The sequence below is a fragment of the Gorilla gorilla genome, chromosome 8 (assembly GCF_029281585.2).
Source record: "Gorilla gorilla gorilla isolate KB3781 chromosome 8, NHGRI_mGorGor1-v2.1_pri, whole genome shotgun sequence".
NCBI classification, from domain to species: domain Eukaryota; kingdom Metazoa; phylum Chordata; class Mammalia; order Primates; family Hominidae; genus Gorilla; species Gorilla gorilla.
Genome location: NC_073232.2, coordinates 108,292,014 through 108,309,382, shown reverse-complemented (window position 1 = coordinate 108,309,382; position 17,369 = coordinate 108,292,014). Strand labels below are relative to the sequence as shown.

The 17,369-nt window shown below is 40.0% G+C and overlaps 1 protein-coding gene across 1 annotated transcript in view; it reads right to left on the bottom strand.

Moving 5' to 3' along the window:
* Positions 1–6,714: 6,714 nt before the first annotated feature.
* The window catches only part of CC2D2B (coiled-coil and C2 domain containing 2B), a 124,785-nt gene continuing 114,130 nt past the window's right edge, over positions 6,715–17,369 (bottom strand). The window contains 3 exon segments of the mRNA XM_019034433.4: positions 6,715–8,623; positions 12,993–13,170; positions 15,419–15,477. Coding sequence (XP_018889978.4) covers positions 8,435–8,623; positions 12,993–13,170; positions 15,419–15,477 — 426 coding nt within the window. The 3' untranslated portion in view covers positions 6,715–8,434.

Sequence of the window (17,369 nt, the reverse complement as noted above, 5' to 3'; positions counted from 1 at the left end):
GTCATAAAAAGGTAAATCACATCTGAGCTTGATAGTCAAGAGTTCCTAGATCACATTTCCAAACTGTTTTAGCATATTGAACAATGTTAAGGATAGTTTTTAAGTCTACTTTATAAAAAATTAGTTCCAGGTATTTGTAATCACAGATATTTGTAATCTGTAATTTATGAAAAATATTCCAAATTTTAAAATGCTATATAAGATTCTATTTCTGGATAAGATGAATGTGACAGTTAATTTTATGTGTCAACTTGACTGGGCCAAGATTGGGTGCGAGATATTTGGTCAAATATTATTCTGGGTCTGTCTGTGAGAGTGTTCTTGGATGTGATAAACATTTGAATCATGGAGTAAGTAAAGTGGATTGCCCTCCCTAATGTGAGTGGTCCTCATCCAATCAGTTTAAGGCCTGAATAGAATAAAAAGATTGACCCTTTGTCGAGGAAGAGAGAATTCCTGCTGCCCAACTTATTTGAGCTGGGACATCGGTCTTTCCTGGCCTTCAGACTCAAACTGAAACATCAGCTCTTCTTGCATCTTGAGCCTGCTGGTTTTCAGACTGGAACTACCTGTCAACTCTCCTGGTCTCCAGCTCCTGACAGCAGATCTTGGGACTCCTCAGCCTTTATGATCATGTAAGATATAGATATATAACTATAGATATAGATATAATTCCTTAGTTTATATATCTGTATCTCTGTGTATATGCATATACACATATACACACATATATATGCAGATAGATAGGTAAATACATATGCACATGCACATTCTGTTGGTTCTGTTTCTCTGGAGAACCCTAACACAATGGATTAAGCCAGCTTCACCCTGTCTCTCCCACCGAATGTAACTATAAAATCTGGACAGACTGCATGAGCAGCTATTTGAAGACAATGTAAAGTAAATAGTAGCAGGCAACTGGGGAGGAAGACCTTAATTTGAAATATCAGCAAACTGGTAGTGAGTTACCCCTTCTTCCTCCAGGATCCCCCAGCCTGGATTCAGGAAGCCTGAAATCTAGAAATGGGCACCAGGGCACAGAAAGGGAGAGCCCTAGGAGAATCCCTTTTGTTATAAGGAACAGCAAAGGAGTCTCCTAATGATCAGAGTGAGGCAATTCCCATTTATTTATTTTTTCTTTCTTTCTTTTCTCTCTCTCCTGCTGTAGCCCCCAGGCATTCTTCAGCACATTGGTGGTAGCCACAACAGTGGTAATAGGGGCCAACAGGTGCCGAAAACTTAGGAAAGGAAAGCCTCTTATCTGATCAGAACAGCTGTGGTTGTTTGTTTTCCTTTGTCTTCCCACTGCCTTACTCTGGATGGAGGTACAATAATGGGAAGTGTGGGCAAAGAGGTGTAACTAAAAACCACAGCTTTATGGCTGGAGAACTGAAAAAGGGAGGCCCAGGGAACTGAAAAGTACTGGGGAGACTGTGGAGAGGGAGGAGCAGCTTTGGAAAATGATCCCACAAAGTGCTTATGAACAACTGGGCTTACCTCTGAGTTGTGCATACATAGATCCACTCTGAAAAGACTAAAAACTCAGAACTGCCCAGAGCAGTGGCTGGCCACTAAGCAGCACACATATGTGACAGATCTGAGTAGCACAGAAAGACTTTGAAAATGGACCTGACATCGAAACCACAACCCACAAAAGGCTAGCCAGAACTTGCAGCCTGAACTCAACCAGATTGGTTCCTGGCTACAACAAAAAACATCAACATTCTCCAAAAGATTTAAGTAAGACGTAGATCTCCTAACATACAGCATATTCAAATTGCCCTGGATACAACCCAAATTACTCAGCCTATGAAGAACAAAAACAAATCTCAAATTCTCATGGGAAAGACAATCAACAAACACACTAAGATGACAGAGAATTATTTGACAAGACTTTAAAATAGCTATTATAGTAATGCTCCAAGAAGAGAAAACTTTCTTGAAATGAATGGAAAGATAAGAAGTTTCAGCAAATAAATAGAATACATAAAGAAGAAATTAGATGGAAAATTTATAACTAAAAAGATAGAAAAAAACAAAAAAACACTCATGGGATGGGCTCATTAGAATGGAGATGTCAGAGTAGTCAGTGAACTTCAAGGTAGATCAATAGAAATAGTACAACCTGAAAAAAAGTTGGAAACAAATGAACAGAGACTTGGAGACCTGTGGGATAATACCCAGTGGTCTAATGCTTATGTCATTGGAGTCTCTGAAGGAAAGGAGAAAGAATATGGTACAGAAATATTTGGGAGAATAATGGCTGAAAATTCCTCTAATTTGAGAAAAGACAAAAACAGATTCAGAAAGTCACGTGATGCTAACAAGGATAAACCCAAAGAAATCTATACCCACACACATAATAAAACTGCTAAAAACTAGGCTGGGCACAGTCGCTCAAACCTGTAATACCAGCACTTTGGGAGGCCAAGGTGAGTGGATCACTTGAGGCCAGGAGTTTGAGACCAGCCTGGACAACATGGTGAAACCCCATCTCTACTAAAAATACAAAAATTAGCTGGGCGTGGTGAGGTGCACCTGTTTTCCCAGCTACTTGGGAGGCTGAGGCAGGAGAACTGCTGGAACGTAGGAGGTGGAGGTTGCAGTGAGCCAAGATTAAGCCATTGCACTCCATCCTGGGTGACAGAGCAAGACTCTGTCTCAAAAACAAAAACACACACAAAAAACCCTTCTAAAAAACTAGAGAAAAAAATTGAAAACAACCAGAGAGAAACAAAACATTACTTATAGGGGAAGAATGAAAAATTCAACATATGGTGGGTCCCTCACCAGAAACCAAGAAGACCAGAGAGAAATAGAACAAAATTTTTTAAATGCTGAGGTGCCACAGAAAAGAATGAAATCATGTCCTCTGCAGCAACATGGTTGTAGCTGGAGACCATTATCCTAAGTGAATTAATGCAGGAACAGAAAATCAAATATCACATTCTCACAAGTGGGAGCAAAACATTGGGTACTCATGGACATAAAGATGGCAACAATAGACACAGTGTACTACTAGAGCAGGGAGGGAGAGAAGGGGGGAAGGACTGAAAAACTAACTGTTGGTTACTATCCTCACTACCTGAGTGATGGGCTCATTCATATCTGCAACCTCAGCATCATTCAATATATCCATGTAACAAACCTACACATATGCCCCCTTAATCTAAAATAAAGGTTGAAATTTGTTTTTAAGTCCTGAGAGAAAAGAACTGTCAGGCCCAGAATTCTATATCCTGCAAAAATATCATTCAGAAATGAAATTAAAGACATTTGAAGATGAAAGAAAACAAAGACTTGTTGTCAGTAAACCTGCTCTAAAAGAATTGCTAAAGGACATTTTTTAAACAGAAGGGAAATAATACCAGAAGGAAACTTAGCACATCAGGAATGAAGGAAGAACAACAGAGTGATAAATGTTTGTGTAAACATTCTTTTCCACTTGAGTTCTTTAAAATACATTTGATGGTTAAAAGCAAAAATGTGAACATTGTCTTCTAGTGTTTTCAGCATATACTTCAACAGATACAATATATTAGACAATTATACCATAAAGGCAGAAGTACAAAAGAATATGTGGTAAGATTTCTACATTCCACTTAAAAGTGGTAAAAAGTAGATTCTGTATAGGCTGTGAAAAGTTAAATGTGTATTAGGATAATCCCTAGAAAAACTTAAAAAAAATATACAAAAACATATAGTCAAAAATATAATAGATACATTAAAATGAAATACTAAGAAATGTTCAAATAACCTGAGAAAGCAGGAAAGAGGAAACAGTGGAACTGAAACAGAGCAAATGAAATGCAAATAATGAAATGATAGACCTAAGTCCAAACATACCAACAATTACATTAAGTGTAAATTGTCTAAACACACCAATTAAAAAAGATTATCAGAGGGTATAAAAAATATCATAGGCCGGGCATAGTGGCTCACGCCTGTAATCCCAGCACTTTGGGAGCCTGAGGTGGGCAGATCATGAGGTCAGGAGATCAAGACCATCCTGGTCAACATGGTGAAACCCCAGCTCTACTAAAAATACAAAAAATCAGCTGGGCACGGTGGTGCACACCTGTAATCCCAGGTACTTGGGAGGCTGAGCAGGAGAATTGCTTGAACCCAGGAGTCGGAGGTTGCAGTGAGCCGAAATTGCACCACTGCACTCCAGCCTGGCGACAGAGCGAGACTTCATCTCAAAACAAAACAAAAAAATACCGTAACTCAGGTATATGCTGTCTACAAGAAACTCATTTCAACTATAATTATATAGGTATGTTAAAAATAAAAAAATGAAAATATGTATACCACACAAACCCTAATCAAAAGAAAGCTGGAGTAGCTACATTAACATCAGACAAAACAGACTTCAGAGCAAAGAAAATTACTAAGACTAAAGAGGGACATTGTGTAATGATAAAAGAGTTAATTCATTAAGGAGACATAAATCCTAAATGTGTGTCCATCTAACAATAGAACTTAAAATACATTAAACAAAAACTAACAAAACTGAAAGAAGAAATAAACTCCCTGGCCAACATGGTGAAACCTCATCTCTACTAAAAGTACAAACATCAGCCAGGCATCGTGGCAGGCGCCTGTAGTCCCAGCTACTCAGGAGGCTGAGGCAGGAGAATCGCTTAAACCTGGGAGGTGCAGGTTGCAGTGAGTTGAGATTGTGCCACTGAACTCCAACCTGAGTGGCAGAATGAGACTCCTTCTCAAAAAAAAAGAAATAGAGGAACTTACAATTACAGTTGGTAACTTCAACACTCCTCTTTCAGTAATAGAACTCATAGACACAAAAGTAGCAAGGATATAGGAAAAATAAACAACATGTCAACCAAATGGACTAAAAGAAATTCCCATCAGTAGGGGAATGGTTTGAATAAGCTGTAATAAATAACATTTACAACCAAGGTTTCTACATACTACACAACTCTAGGGGTCTTTGCACATAAACTTTCGAGTCATGTGGTGCATAACCTCCTTAAGTGTATGCAGTGGTCCTGCCCACACTGTAGAATGTTATGCATCCTTTAGGAAACATAAATAGTTCACTTGGAGGTGTTTTACTATTTTTGAAGGAAAAAAACAATATGCAGAAAAACATACATCATGTCATCTCATTTTTCTAAGACAGTAACAGATGCATATATGTGCATATGTGTGTGTGTCGGCATATGAATATTTGAGAATGTTGGTGAAGTGAAAGGATACATGCAACATGGTTGGTAAGAAGGTAGAAGAAGTGAACAATGTGGGTGGGGAGAGGAGAGCAGTGGACAGAGACTCAAGCGAAAAAAAGAAAAATAAAACCTGCATTTCAAAAAACATGATGACATTTATGCACTTATATAAAATAATGAGTATCTGTAAAAAAGTTTTTAAAGTAATTTCAAATATAAAAAAGAAAAATATTATTTTATTCAGTTGCTTAAAACTTTTCAATGATTTCCTGTTGCACTGTAAATAAAATCCAAACTCTTTACCAAGACCTACGTGATCTGGTCCTATCTACCTCTCCAGACTTATGTGCTACTACTCTCCCCTCCCCAGGCAAGACTCTTTTTGGACTGAAGGACTTCACAGTCGCAGTTCCCTCTACCTCAAATGCTTTTTGCCACTGTTCTTTGCATGACTGGCTTCCTCTCATCTGTGGCAGACTCTGATTTGCCTACCCAACAGCCACCCTCTCCTCCTTCCTTACCAATAGGATACTGACTTTAGTTGGGAGAGCAATATGTCCATTTAAAATACTTGATCTCCCAGGCTCCCTTATGGCTAGGAGTGATACAGTTCTGGCCAAAGGGATATAAGTAGAAGTTACTGGCATGGCTTCTTGGCAAGCTTTCTTAAAAGAATGGAACCAGTTGGCATCCTCTGTCTTCCCTTCCTTTTCTACATTTTTAAGCCATGAAAATGGTTGTGAAGCTAGAACTGAGGTTCTCAAAGTGTGGTCCCCAGATCAGCCGTCTCAGCATCACCAGGGAACTTACATGTGCAAATTATCAGGCATCACCCTGATAATTTCTGAATCAGAAACCCTGGGGGTGGGGCCCAGCAATCTGTGTTTCAACAAGCCCTTCAGGTGATTTTTATACCTGCTGAAATTTGAAAGCCACTGGGCTAGAAAATAGAAGTCTCTTTAGAGATCGCAAAGAAATTGGATGAAGTTAGTAGGCCTCTTGCACCAAACTTGGACTGCCTCCTCTGGACTTGGAGATATGTGAAAAATAATCCCTATTTCGTTAAGCTACTGTGGTTAGGTTTTTGTTACACGCAACTGAATGCAATTCTAATGTTAAATCATTTTTAAAATATCAGCTTAAATGTTATCTCCTTAGGCCTTCCCTGACTGCTCTGCTTATACCCTTCATCCCCACCAAAGTCCTTCTCTATCATCCCATCCTATTTGTTTCCTTTAGAGCACTCATCACACCCTGAAATCTTCTCACTTACTTGCTGTGGTTTGTTTCCCCTTTAAAAATGTAAGCCTCACACTGGTAGAGTCTTTGTCTTTTCACCACTGTGCTCCAGCACATTATTAAATAGATAATACACAGTATCTGGCATGTAGTGGATGCCCTGTAATTATTTATGGAATGATATAAAGAACTTTGCAATTATACATTCCACTTAAAATCATGTATTTTTCAAATGTTTTCATGAAAAAAAGATTCATTACAGATAATTTCATGATTTTCAGGAAAAAATTTAATTGAAAAAGTAACACTCGTGTAAAAACGATACAATATAAAAAGGTCCTCCATGCTTTCCTATGAACACTTGCTATCCTACTCTTAAGCAGCCTGTCAATTCTAAAAACCCTGAACAACGAATAAAATAGCTATGTAAATATTCAAAGCTGTACAGAAATGAGTTGCATGAATTCAGTCTGTCTTTGGCATCCTCATCTTTCCATCAGCATCATTTTGTGCTAAATCAAAGTGGGGGACTTGTTTAATAATAAAACTTCACATTAAATTTAAACAAAAACATTCAAATAAAAGTAAAAATTCTGATCAGTTTTCTTATGCATGCCACAAGACACATACAGTTAGGTTTCAACCTGGGAGAAAAAAACATTCCTTCACCCATGTCCCTACTTTGCCTCTTCTAGTAATCTCAAGCTTGGTCCAAGACTAACATCACCAGAAATAAGTGAGGCCTTTTCTGGCACCAGCCCATGCACATTTAGGAAACAGATACAGATTGGGTATTCCCTGCAGATACATTTGGGGTCTCTGCTCTCTGCTTGTGGGAGTGAACCAAGAAACCTCAGTGGTTCTTCAATGGGAGAGGTGAATGTTCTTTTATCTTTACCTCATACAAAACTGCTCTGGTCAACCTTTGGAAATCCATACTCCTTGATTATTTCTTTTTGATAAGTTATTTTGTCATATGTAAGTAAATTATATAAACACATTTCTTTTAATGAAGGACAAAACAATCAACTAGAAGAAAGTATAGTGCTTCCTACTTAGACCCCTGTCCAGTCTTTCTTGAGGGGCTCTTAGGATCTAGATAAGCCACTACTGAGAACGAAAAGCAGCAAAAAGTGCCAGAGGCAGAGTTGGGGGCTGCTCACTAAGGAAAAAAAGAGTCCTGAGATTTGTCAAGACCATTTCCTCCCTCACAGAATTGGGAGAAATTAGAGTTTCCTGGGAGTTCCTTCCAAATACTTGGAGCTGTAAGAATTTCATGTCAGTAGCATCCGAAGTGCAAACTTTTGAGAAGCTTCCAGAAGCCAACATCAGCCCAACATGGTAGATTTTATTTTTTTTTCTTTACCAGTGAAATAACATTTTATCCATGAGAGGCAATGACCTTAGTTTTCCACTTGAGCAGCTTCCATCTGAAATTGTATCAGACCCAGCATCAAACGTACCAGCCTTAGTTTAGTAGTGACAACATTCTATAAGGCTGGGCTCTCCCTCATAACAGTGCATCAGAATTATCTGGGGAGCCTGTTGAAAATAATGCAGAGTCTGTAGCTTCACTCCCAGAGGTGCTGATTCAGTGGGTCTTGAGGAGGATCTAGTAATCTGCATTTTCAACAAGGCTCTCCAGATGATTCAAATGGAGGTGGTGTGTATTCTACAATTTGAGAAACATTGGTCTTAGGAGAAGAGGCCAAAATTGCTTCTTTCCCAGAATAAGACCTACTGCAGACAGTGACCCAAGAAAGCCAGACTATCCAAAGGTCCTCCCTGGAGAGGTCTCTGGTGAGAAGCTCATCTAGACTCCTCCTCAAAGACTCACTCAGGGGTGCGAGTCTCCATAGTGCCCAGCTCTGTAAGTGAATCAAAAATTGGGCCCAGCACTTAGCTGGACTTGAGAATAAACAGCAAAATCTCAAGGTACCAGAAAAGTTTTTGTTGGTACTAGAGGACTATAGTACAATCTTTTACTTTGCTCTGCTTCCTTTTCATTGATGTTGAACTAAGGAAGCCAAATAGACCCACACAGATAATATGTTGTTTGGGTATGGGTGAATGTATACAGCTAAAGCAAATTCTGTCTGGGGAAATTCAGCAGAGTGAATTCCAGTTTGATAAACAGCATCAATAATTGACTGTACATCAATGTATGGCATCTGGATGGGAAATCCCGTGACCTGGATCAAAGACAGAACAGCACATAAACCCACATTACAACTGGGTAATCTGGAATTACTGTATGCAAAAAGATCACAAAAGCCTCAAAGAAATAGTACTCATAAAATACTATAATAGTTGTCTGTGGGTGCCAAATTATGTTCTAGGTACAGCTAAATGCTTCACATATATATTTAATCCTCAAACAACCCTATGAGGTAGGTATTACTATAATCCTTACTTTACAGATAGGAGCACAACCAGGTCTGAGTCCAAAGCCTGCACATGTAACATTCCACAAACTTTCTAGAGAGCAAACTGCTGGTGAGAAAATTACTTGATTCTACATATGGGGGATTTAAGTGAGAATTTCAGAACAATTTATTCAACATCGATTCAGTTTATGTTTACTAAGTGACTACTATGTGATGGGATTAAAGGATTGTGGAACATGGTCCCATCGAAAATTACCTGTTTAATAATACATAGATGACAACCATTCTTTCACACTGTAATTGCTTAGCTCAGGAGGATTTTCCTGATCCTTAAATCTGTTCACACGCTCTTCCCATGTAGTCGTGTAGCACACTGTCCTTCCTTGAGCTTACTTAATAAAATATATTGCAATTACCTGTTTTCTGGTCTCTCTCTAACTAACCCATAATCTCTGCATATGTACAAGACTGTATCTGTCCTGTGTACTACTATAACTCCAGTGCCCAGCATAATGCCTGGCACATAGAAGAAAAAAAATAGATAGCATTTACTAAATACTTACTAGGTGTTGGCTGCCATGGTAATTACTAACTCACATAATCCTCAAGACAATGATAAAATGATAACTTTTTTTTTTTAAATTCCTGTTTTCTAATGGAGTAGAGGGTATAGAGAGATTCGGTCACTTGCCCTAGGTCAAAGCTACTGAGTAGTTAAACTAGGATTTGAGCATGGGCTGCAGGGTTTAGTCCAGTTTTATTGTAGACTATGTATTACTAAATTGATTATTTTACATAGGTACTCCACATTTTAAACCTTGGCTTATATTTAACTATGCTTTATTATCTGTTTATCTCCTAATTCTACTAAAAACAAAGCAAAACCTACCTTACTTCTTCTACCATATGAGGAAACAGCAAGAAGGTGTATTATATATACAAGAACCCCTTTTCTGCCAGCACTTTGATCTTGGAATTCCCAGCTTCCAGAACCATGAGAAATAAATTTCTATTGTTTATAAGCTTTAAAATAAAGCAAAGCAAAGCAAAGCAAAAACAACTTCCTCCCTATTCATGAGTGAATAGTGCCTGTAGATCCCTCCCTCCCCACCTAAGTACTCAACTCCCAATAGATTCCTTACTTCATCTCAGAGAGTTCCCTAGCAGACACCCTCTAGTCTATTGCATGGTAAGGGGAAGGAGTCTCACTCTTGGGAGGCTGAGGTTTTCAAAAACCCACTGGGCCAGTTTATAGGGAAGAAGAGGTGAAAGGATGCCCAGAGCTTGGGGTAGAGTAGGAGAAGGAAAGGAGCACCCTAACAATATACTAGATGCCCACCATGTTTGTTTATGGACTTGCTGAGTTTGAGATGTCTTTTTACCATCCAAAAAGATGTCAGTGGCCTGGCTGAATGTATAAATTTGGAAGTACGGTTGGTCCTTCACATCCATGGGTTTCGCATTTGAGGATTCAACCAACCACAAATTGAAAATATCCAGAAAAAAATAAAAAATAGCAGGCTGGGCACAGTGGCTCATTCCGTAATCCCAGCAGTTTGGGAGGCTAAGGCTGGAGGATCATTTGAGCCCAGCAGTTCAAGACCAGTCTGGGCAATATAGTGAAACCCCATCTTTACAAAAATATTTTAAAAATTAGCCAGGCATGGTGGCAAGTACCTGTAGCCCCAGCTACTCAGAAGGCTGAAGCAGGAGGATTGCTTGAGCACAGGAGTTTGAGGCTACAGTGAACTATGATCACACCACTATACTCCAGCCTGGGTGACAAAGTGAGACCTCGTTGCAAAAAAAAACCAAAGCAACAATAAAAAATAATACAAATAGAAAACAATATAATGTAACTATTTATAATTATTACTTATAATACCTAACTATTGTGTGAGGTTTTACATAGATTATATGCAAAGACTATGGCATTTTATATAAGGGACTTGAGCATCTCTGGATTGTGGTATTTGTGGGGGTCCTGAGATAAATCTAATGATACCAAGGGACCACTGTAATTTGCATGTAGAAGATATTGAAGCTTGCCTGGAGTCCTCTTGCCCAGAACAAATAACAGGGAATTGATCTACTACTAGAGGTTTTTTTTAGTTTTTTAGTTGCAGAGTGGTTTCCTTTTGGACATCTCTTTGCAAAACCTGTAATTTATACATCATAAAACATATAACTGGTTCCAAGTTAATGCCATGCAACATGGTCCTAGTAATAATTCTTCAACACATTTGAAGTTTCTTGGTTTATAAGTAAATGCATTTTTAAAAATTTTTAATTTTTGTGGGCACATAGTACATATATAGATATACATATATATATATATGGTACATGAAAAGATATTTTGATATGGGCATGCAATGATGCAATGCATAGTAGTCACATAATGGAAAATGGGCTATTCATCCCCCCAAGCATTTATCCTTTGTGTTATAAACAATTCAATTATACACTTTTAGTTATTTTTAAATGTACACCATAGTTACCCTGTTGTGCTATCAAATACTAGGTCTTATTCATTCTATTTTTTGTATCCATTACCCATTCCCCACCTCCCTCTGAACTCCCACTCCCCTTCCCAGCCTCTGGTAAGCTTCTACTCTCTATCTCCATGAGTTTGATTGTTTTGCTTTTTAGATCCCACAAATAAGTGAGAACATGTGATGTTTGTCTTTCTGTGCCTATCTAATTTCACTTAACATAATGACCTCCAGTTCCATCCATGTTGATGCAAATGACAGGATCTCATCCTTTCTATGGCTGAACTGTACTCCATTGTGTATATCCACCACATTTTCCTTATCTGTTCATCTATTGATGGACACTTAGGTTGCTTGCAAATCTTGGCTCTTGTGAACAGTGCTGCAACAAACATGGGAGTGCAGGCATGTCTTCAATATACTGATGTCCTTTCTTTTGGGTATATACCCAGCAGTGGGATTGCTGGATCCTATGGTAGCTCTATTTTTAGTTTTTTGAGGAACCTCTAAACTATTCTCGATAGTGGTTGTACTAATTTACATTCCCACTAATGGTGTACAAAGGTTTCCTTTTCTCCACATCCTCTCCAGCATTTGTTATTGTCTGTCTTTTGAATAAAAGTCATTTTAATTGGGGTGAGATGATACCTTATTTAGTTTTGATTTGCATTTCTCTGATGATCAATGATGTTGAGCACCTTTTCATATGCCTGTTTGTCAATTGTATGTCTTCTTTTGAAAAATGTCTATTCAAGTCTTTTGCCCATTTAAAAAATCAGATTATTATATTTTTTTCTTATAGTTGTTTGGGCCCCTTATACATTCTGGTTATTAATCCCTTGTCAGATTGGTAGTTTCCGAATATTTTCTCTCAGTCTTTTCACTTTGTTGATTGCTTCCTTTGCTGTGCCGAAGGTTTTTAACTTGATGTGATCCCATTTGTCCATTTTTTCTTTGGTTGCCTGTGCTTGTGGGGTATTACTCAAGAAATTTTTGCTCAGACCAATGTCCTGGAGGCATTCCCCAATGTTTTCTTGTAGCAATTTCATAGTTTGAGGCCTTAAATTAACTCTTTAGTCCAGCTTGATTGGATTTTGCATAAAGTGACATATGGGGGCCTAGTTTCCTTCTTCTGCATATGAATATCCAGTTTTCCCAGCATCATTTATTGAAGAGACTGTATTTTCCCCAGTGTATGTTCTTGGGGCCTTTGCTGAAAATGAGTTCACTTAGGTGTGTGGATTTGTTTCCGGGTTCTCTATTCTGTTCCATTGGTCTATGTTTTGATGCCAGTACCATACTATTTTAGTTACTAAAGCTCTATAGTATAATTTGAAGTCAGGTAATGTGATTCATGCAGTTTTGTGTTTTTTTTTGCTTAGGATAGCTTTGACTATTCTGAGTCTTTTGTGGTTCCACATAAATTTTAGGATTGTTTTTTCTATTTCTGTGAAGAATGTCATTAGTATTTTAATAGGGATTGCATTGAATCTGTAGATTGCTTTGGGTAGTATGGACATTTTAACAATGTTGATTCTTCAGTAAGTGTATTTTAATGCTATAGCATCTATCTTTAAGGATCAAGATAAAAGGCCTTTCAGAAATATTTAAGACTGCTATTATTTAGCAATTAACAACATATATAAAACAAATGTCATTAATGCATTAAATCATATACAAACCCAATAAAATTGTAGTATTCTTTCAAATTCATTATCTCCTTCAGATGAAACAAAGCTTCCTATGCCAAATTCCAGCTTAGGAAGGATTTGTCGCAAAATAAAAGTACACTGTCGATTCCAATGTGTTGGGTGTTTAGGTCGCCATTCCATCACTTTACTCTTCAGAGTCCTTTCGATCCTAAGGTAAGAATCCAAAGGTAATTTTATGACAAGTTATAACTCATTTGGTAAATGTAATAAGAGTTTTGTGACTTTTTTTTTTTTTGAGACGAAGTCTCGCTCTTGTCCCCCAGGAGTGCAATGGTGAGATCTTGGCTCACTGAAACCTCTGCCTCCCGGGTTCAAGTGATTCTCCTGCCTCAGCCTCCCGATTAGCTGGGATTACAGGCACCTGCCACCACACGTGGCTAATTTTTGTATTTTTAGTAGAGACAGGGTTTCACCATGTTGACCAGGCTGGTCTCAAACTCCTGACCTCAGGTGATCCGTCCTCCTCGGTCTCCCAAAGTGCTGGGATTACAGGTGTAAGCCACCGTGCCCAGCCTGTGACTTTTATTCAAGTATGAGAATGATACTTTTTGGACTTAGGAGGAAACCAGACCTCTATAGCTAGAGGTGTCTGCCACCATTCACATTAATGAAGCTGGGGAGAGGCAGGCTCTTACTTGGCTTGGGAAGACAAGAAGCCTCTTGGGGATAGCCAGCAATTAACTCTCCAAGGCACATCTCTTTTCCAGTTACCCGTGTGTAGGCAGCTGCCTACTGGGTGTGATTTGACAACACCTACCATCCGATTACTGGGTTGACATTCCTACTCTTCAAGACCCTCCCTTGACTTGGACATTTTGTTTCCAAGAAACTGCCCTTATGAAAGTCCAGACATCTGGTCTGGGATGATGTTAGCAGGGATGGGATTATTACATGAGTTAATTTGGCAAGCAGAGTTGGGAGGAAACAAGGCATTGAACAGGTAAGTTTGGTGATCAGCTTCCCCCTATTTGAATGTAAGCTCCATAAGGGCAGGCATTGTTACCCATATATATCCACCCCCTAGAACAGTGCCTGGGGATGAATATGCCAGGGAGGCGAGAGAGGGGACACAGTGTGGGTTGGTTGATGGGGCTCTCCTGAAAAGCCTCTCTGTGCAGGATGATTGTGTGGCATTGATTCTCTAACTGCAGTGTATGTTATAGAAGAAGGTGCTGGAGGTCTCTTCTTAGCTGAGTTTATAGTGCAACTAAGTAGTTTGGAGTTTGTAGAGGGTCTCAATAGCGGCTATGCATCAGAATCACCTGTAGCGCCTTATCAAAATGTTTCACCTCCAGATATTGATCCAGGGATGCTCACACCTGTATTTTTAAATAGTTCTATAAGCGATTCTAATGAAAATCAGTTGGGAACCATTTCCCTATTGCATTTCTTCCTTTTTTGTTAAGAACTGGGAAATGAGGAGTAAGAATGACAGCTGGGGGGCTGGGGGGAGATGTGTGCTAGTGAGAAAGGGAGTGGTAAAATTGCTTTGGTCATGCTCTGTGTTGCTTGCTTTGTAGTGGCTTCCATGACAGCCTGCTATGTGAGTGTGAGCCACTGGAGGCAGTCAGATCTAGAAGCCTCTGACACACATGGCCTGAGAGCCAGTCCTGCTGCAAAGCCTGTGGCCCTTTGGGCTTGACTGACTGACTTCCTCAGGCACTTACGTGTAGGTGCTTGGGAGGCTGGGAGTGTCCAGCTGTGGCAGTACTGCCGTTTCTACTGCCTAACTGGGACATTTTTACCAGATGTCAAGTCACGGGTCATTTACCTTCATGTCCTTTCAAGAAGTGTTGGCTACTGCATTATTATTACTATAGGCTCAACAGGCATCTATGTTGAGAACTTTCCAGTGGTGGCCCACAATGTTTCCAGAGTTAACTTAGTCTGTCCTATCAAAGAATGCCCTGGGTGGCAGAGGGGCCACTTTTCCATGGATGTACCAAGAACCAGGTGGTTCAATGGAACTTTTTTTTTTTTTTTTTTTGCAAGGCCTCACTCTGTTGCCCAGGCTGAAACGCAGTGGTGTGTTGTGTGATCATACCTCATTGCAGCCTCAAAATCCTGGGCTCAAGCGATCCTCCCCCTCTTAGTCACTGAGATTACAGGTATATGCCATCATGCCCAGCTATATATATACATTTTTTTTTTTTTTTTTTTTAGTAGAGATGACATCTCCCTATGTTGCCCAGGCTGGTCTCAAACTCCTGGGCTCAAGTGATCCTCCCACCTTGGCTTCCCAGAGAACTGGGATTATAGGTGTGAGCCACTGGGCCAGCTGGAAATATTATAAACTCCTTTTTCATGTTTCTGTTGCTGATCTAGCAGGTATTTTGAATGGGTGGGTCAGAAGACTGAAAGGTAACCCAACAAGAGATTAGGGGAAAACACAGTACCTATTCCTTAGATCTTCTACCATGCTTTTATCAGTTTCAAAATAAATTATTTCTTCAGGCTGAAATAGACAACCAAAGTTAGAATAGATTCTAGAGACCATGTTTACATCACAGTCACTCCTGGAATGCCAGCTATAATAGGAGGAAGACAAACCAGGCTTCTGTGGCAAAAACACTCAATTCCATAGGTAACATGCAGACCACAGCATTTTCTTTTATTTTCACACTGCTTCACGAGAATAGGGGATGGGGGATGGGTTTACAAAAGATATATTTTCATGGGTAAAACAGACCTGGCGCCCCAATTCATTTTTCAAACAGGCATTTGACACGCTATGGATGCTACTACCAAATAATCTTTGGCAGCTGCACTGGTGTCTTCCACTGTGACCTTGGCGAAGTCTTCACCTCTCTGTTCTGAGTCTTTAAGATAGGGATAATAATAGTGCCTACTGCTCTAGGGTTTTGTGAAGATTTTAAAATAAAGTAATACATGTAAAGCCTGGCACATATGGAATACTCAACAAACATCAGATATTATTATTATTCTAACATGGTTGATCATCTTCCTTCTTTGATTATTTGTTTCTTTCAGCTGGAAGAAGCCAGTTCTTTGTGTATGTATGCACACATGTGCATGCATACACACACACACACACACACACACACATGCACATACACAGAATCCATTTCAACCTCCCCTGTCTCCAAGCCTTTGCCTGGAACAGTGCTATTCCATGTTTCTTCCAGTTCCCTTCCTGGGCAGGATTTTCTGGGAGGAGAGGACTTCTCAAGTTCCTTGCCAACCCAACCCTCAACTCCTTGCAGGTCTCACGTGGACAAGAGTGAGGGGCTGGGTTTAGACAGTTTTTACTTTGGGTATTCCTGAGCTGAGGAAGAGGCAGCTGTAGGGACAGGGACAGATGTTCCCCCCTCGTGAGTGGAATGAGGGTTGTGTAAAAAGGAGGCAACATTTGATAGGCCTCTAGGTTCCTAAGTGTGGCCTCCAGACTGGCAACCTCACATCCGGGAACTTGTTCGAAACACAAATTCTTGGCCCTCACCTGAGATCTACTGAATCAGGAACTCTGGGGGTGAGGCCCAGCAACCTGTGTTTCAACAAGCTCCCCTTCCGCTGGCTCTGATGCCTGCCATGGTGGAGGAGCACTGGATTAGAGATGGTCCCAGGCACAGGGAGGAGCCCCACAGTACAGCATGGTAGGAGACGGGAGATACTGAGGAAGGGAAGGATGACTTTGTGTCATCTTGCAGGAGCCGGCAGCTATCTCACACAGGATAGGTGGACGGAATTCCCTGATTACTGTCACCAACGGCTGTCTACTCCTCACTGGGCAACTCCTGTGGATTAGTTAGGCCACCTTCAGGCCTGAAAAAGAGGCCTGGTTTATGCTGACTTGAGAAGTTTATGGTGTGTTTATCCTTTCCTTTTCTGGCAAAGGCCTCTTTCTTTCTGGGCACTCATGTCCTTCAAAACTTCAAGGGGATTTCCCTGTTAACACCACTTCTGAGTACCCACATTCTCCTCATGCACATTCAAATTTGTGTTCACAATTGTGTGTAATAGTGTTCACTCTAGATAGTGGTTTATTCTGGGATGTATGTGGCAAGGCAGAAGATGGAGGGCCATGAACCCACAGGAAAGAAGTAGAGATACAAGCTAAACACAACTATGAGTTTTATATTTATAGATTCAACTTGGCAGAAGGCTTTAGTTTCAGCCCTAAGTCAGAGTAGCTTTTACAAATACAATTTTGATCACAGCAGCCCTTGCCTTAGAGATGCTGGCTTCTGTCTGCCCTGAGGACAAAGGCCCAAACTCTCACCAGGACTGTCCACCCCAGCATTGGCCAGCCTGGCCTTTCAGCTCCTGGACAGATATCTCCTCGTCACTAAAGGTCTTCCCATTCGCTGTTCCTGCTATCTGTCGGGA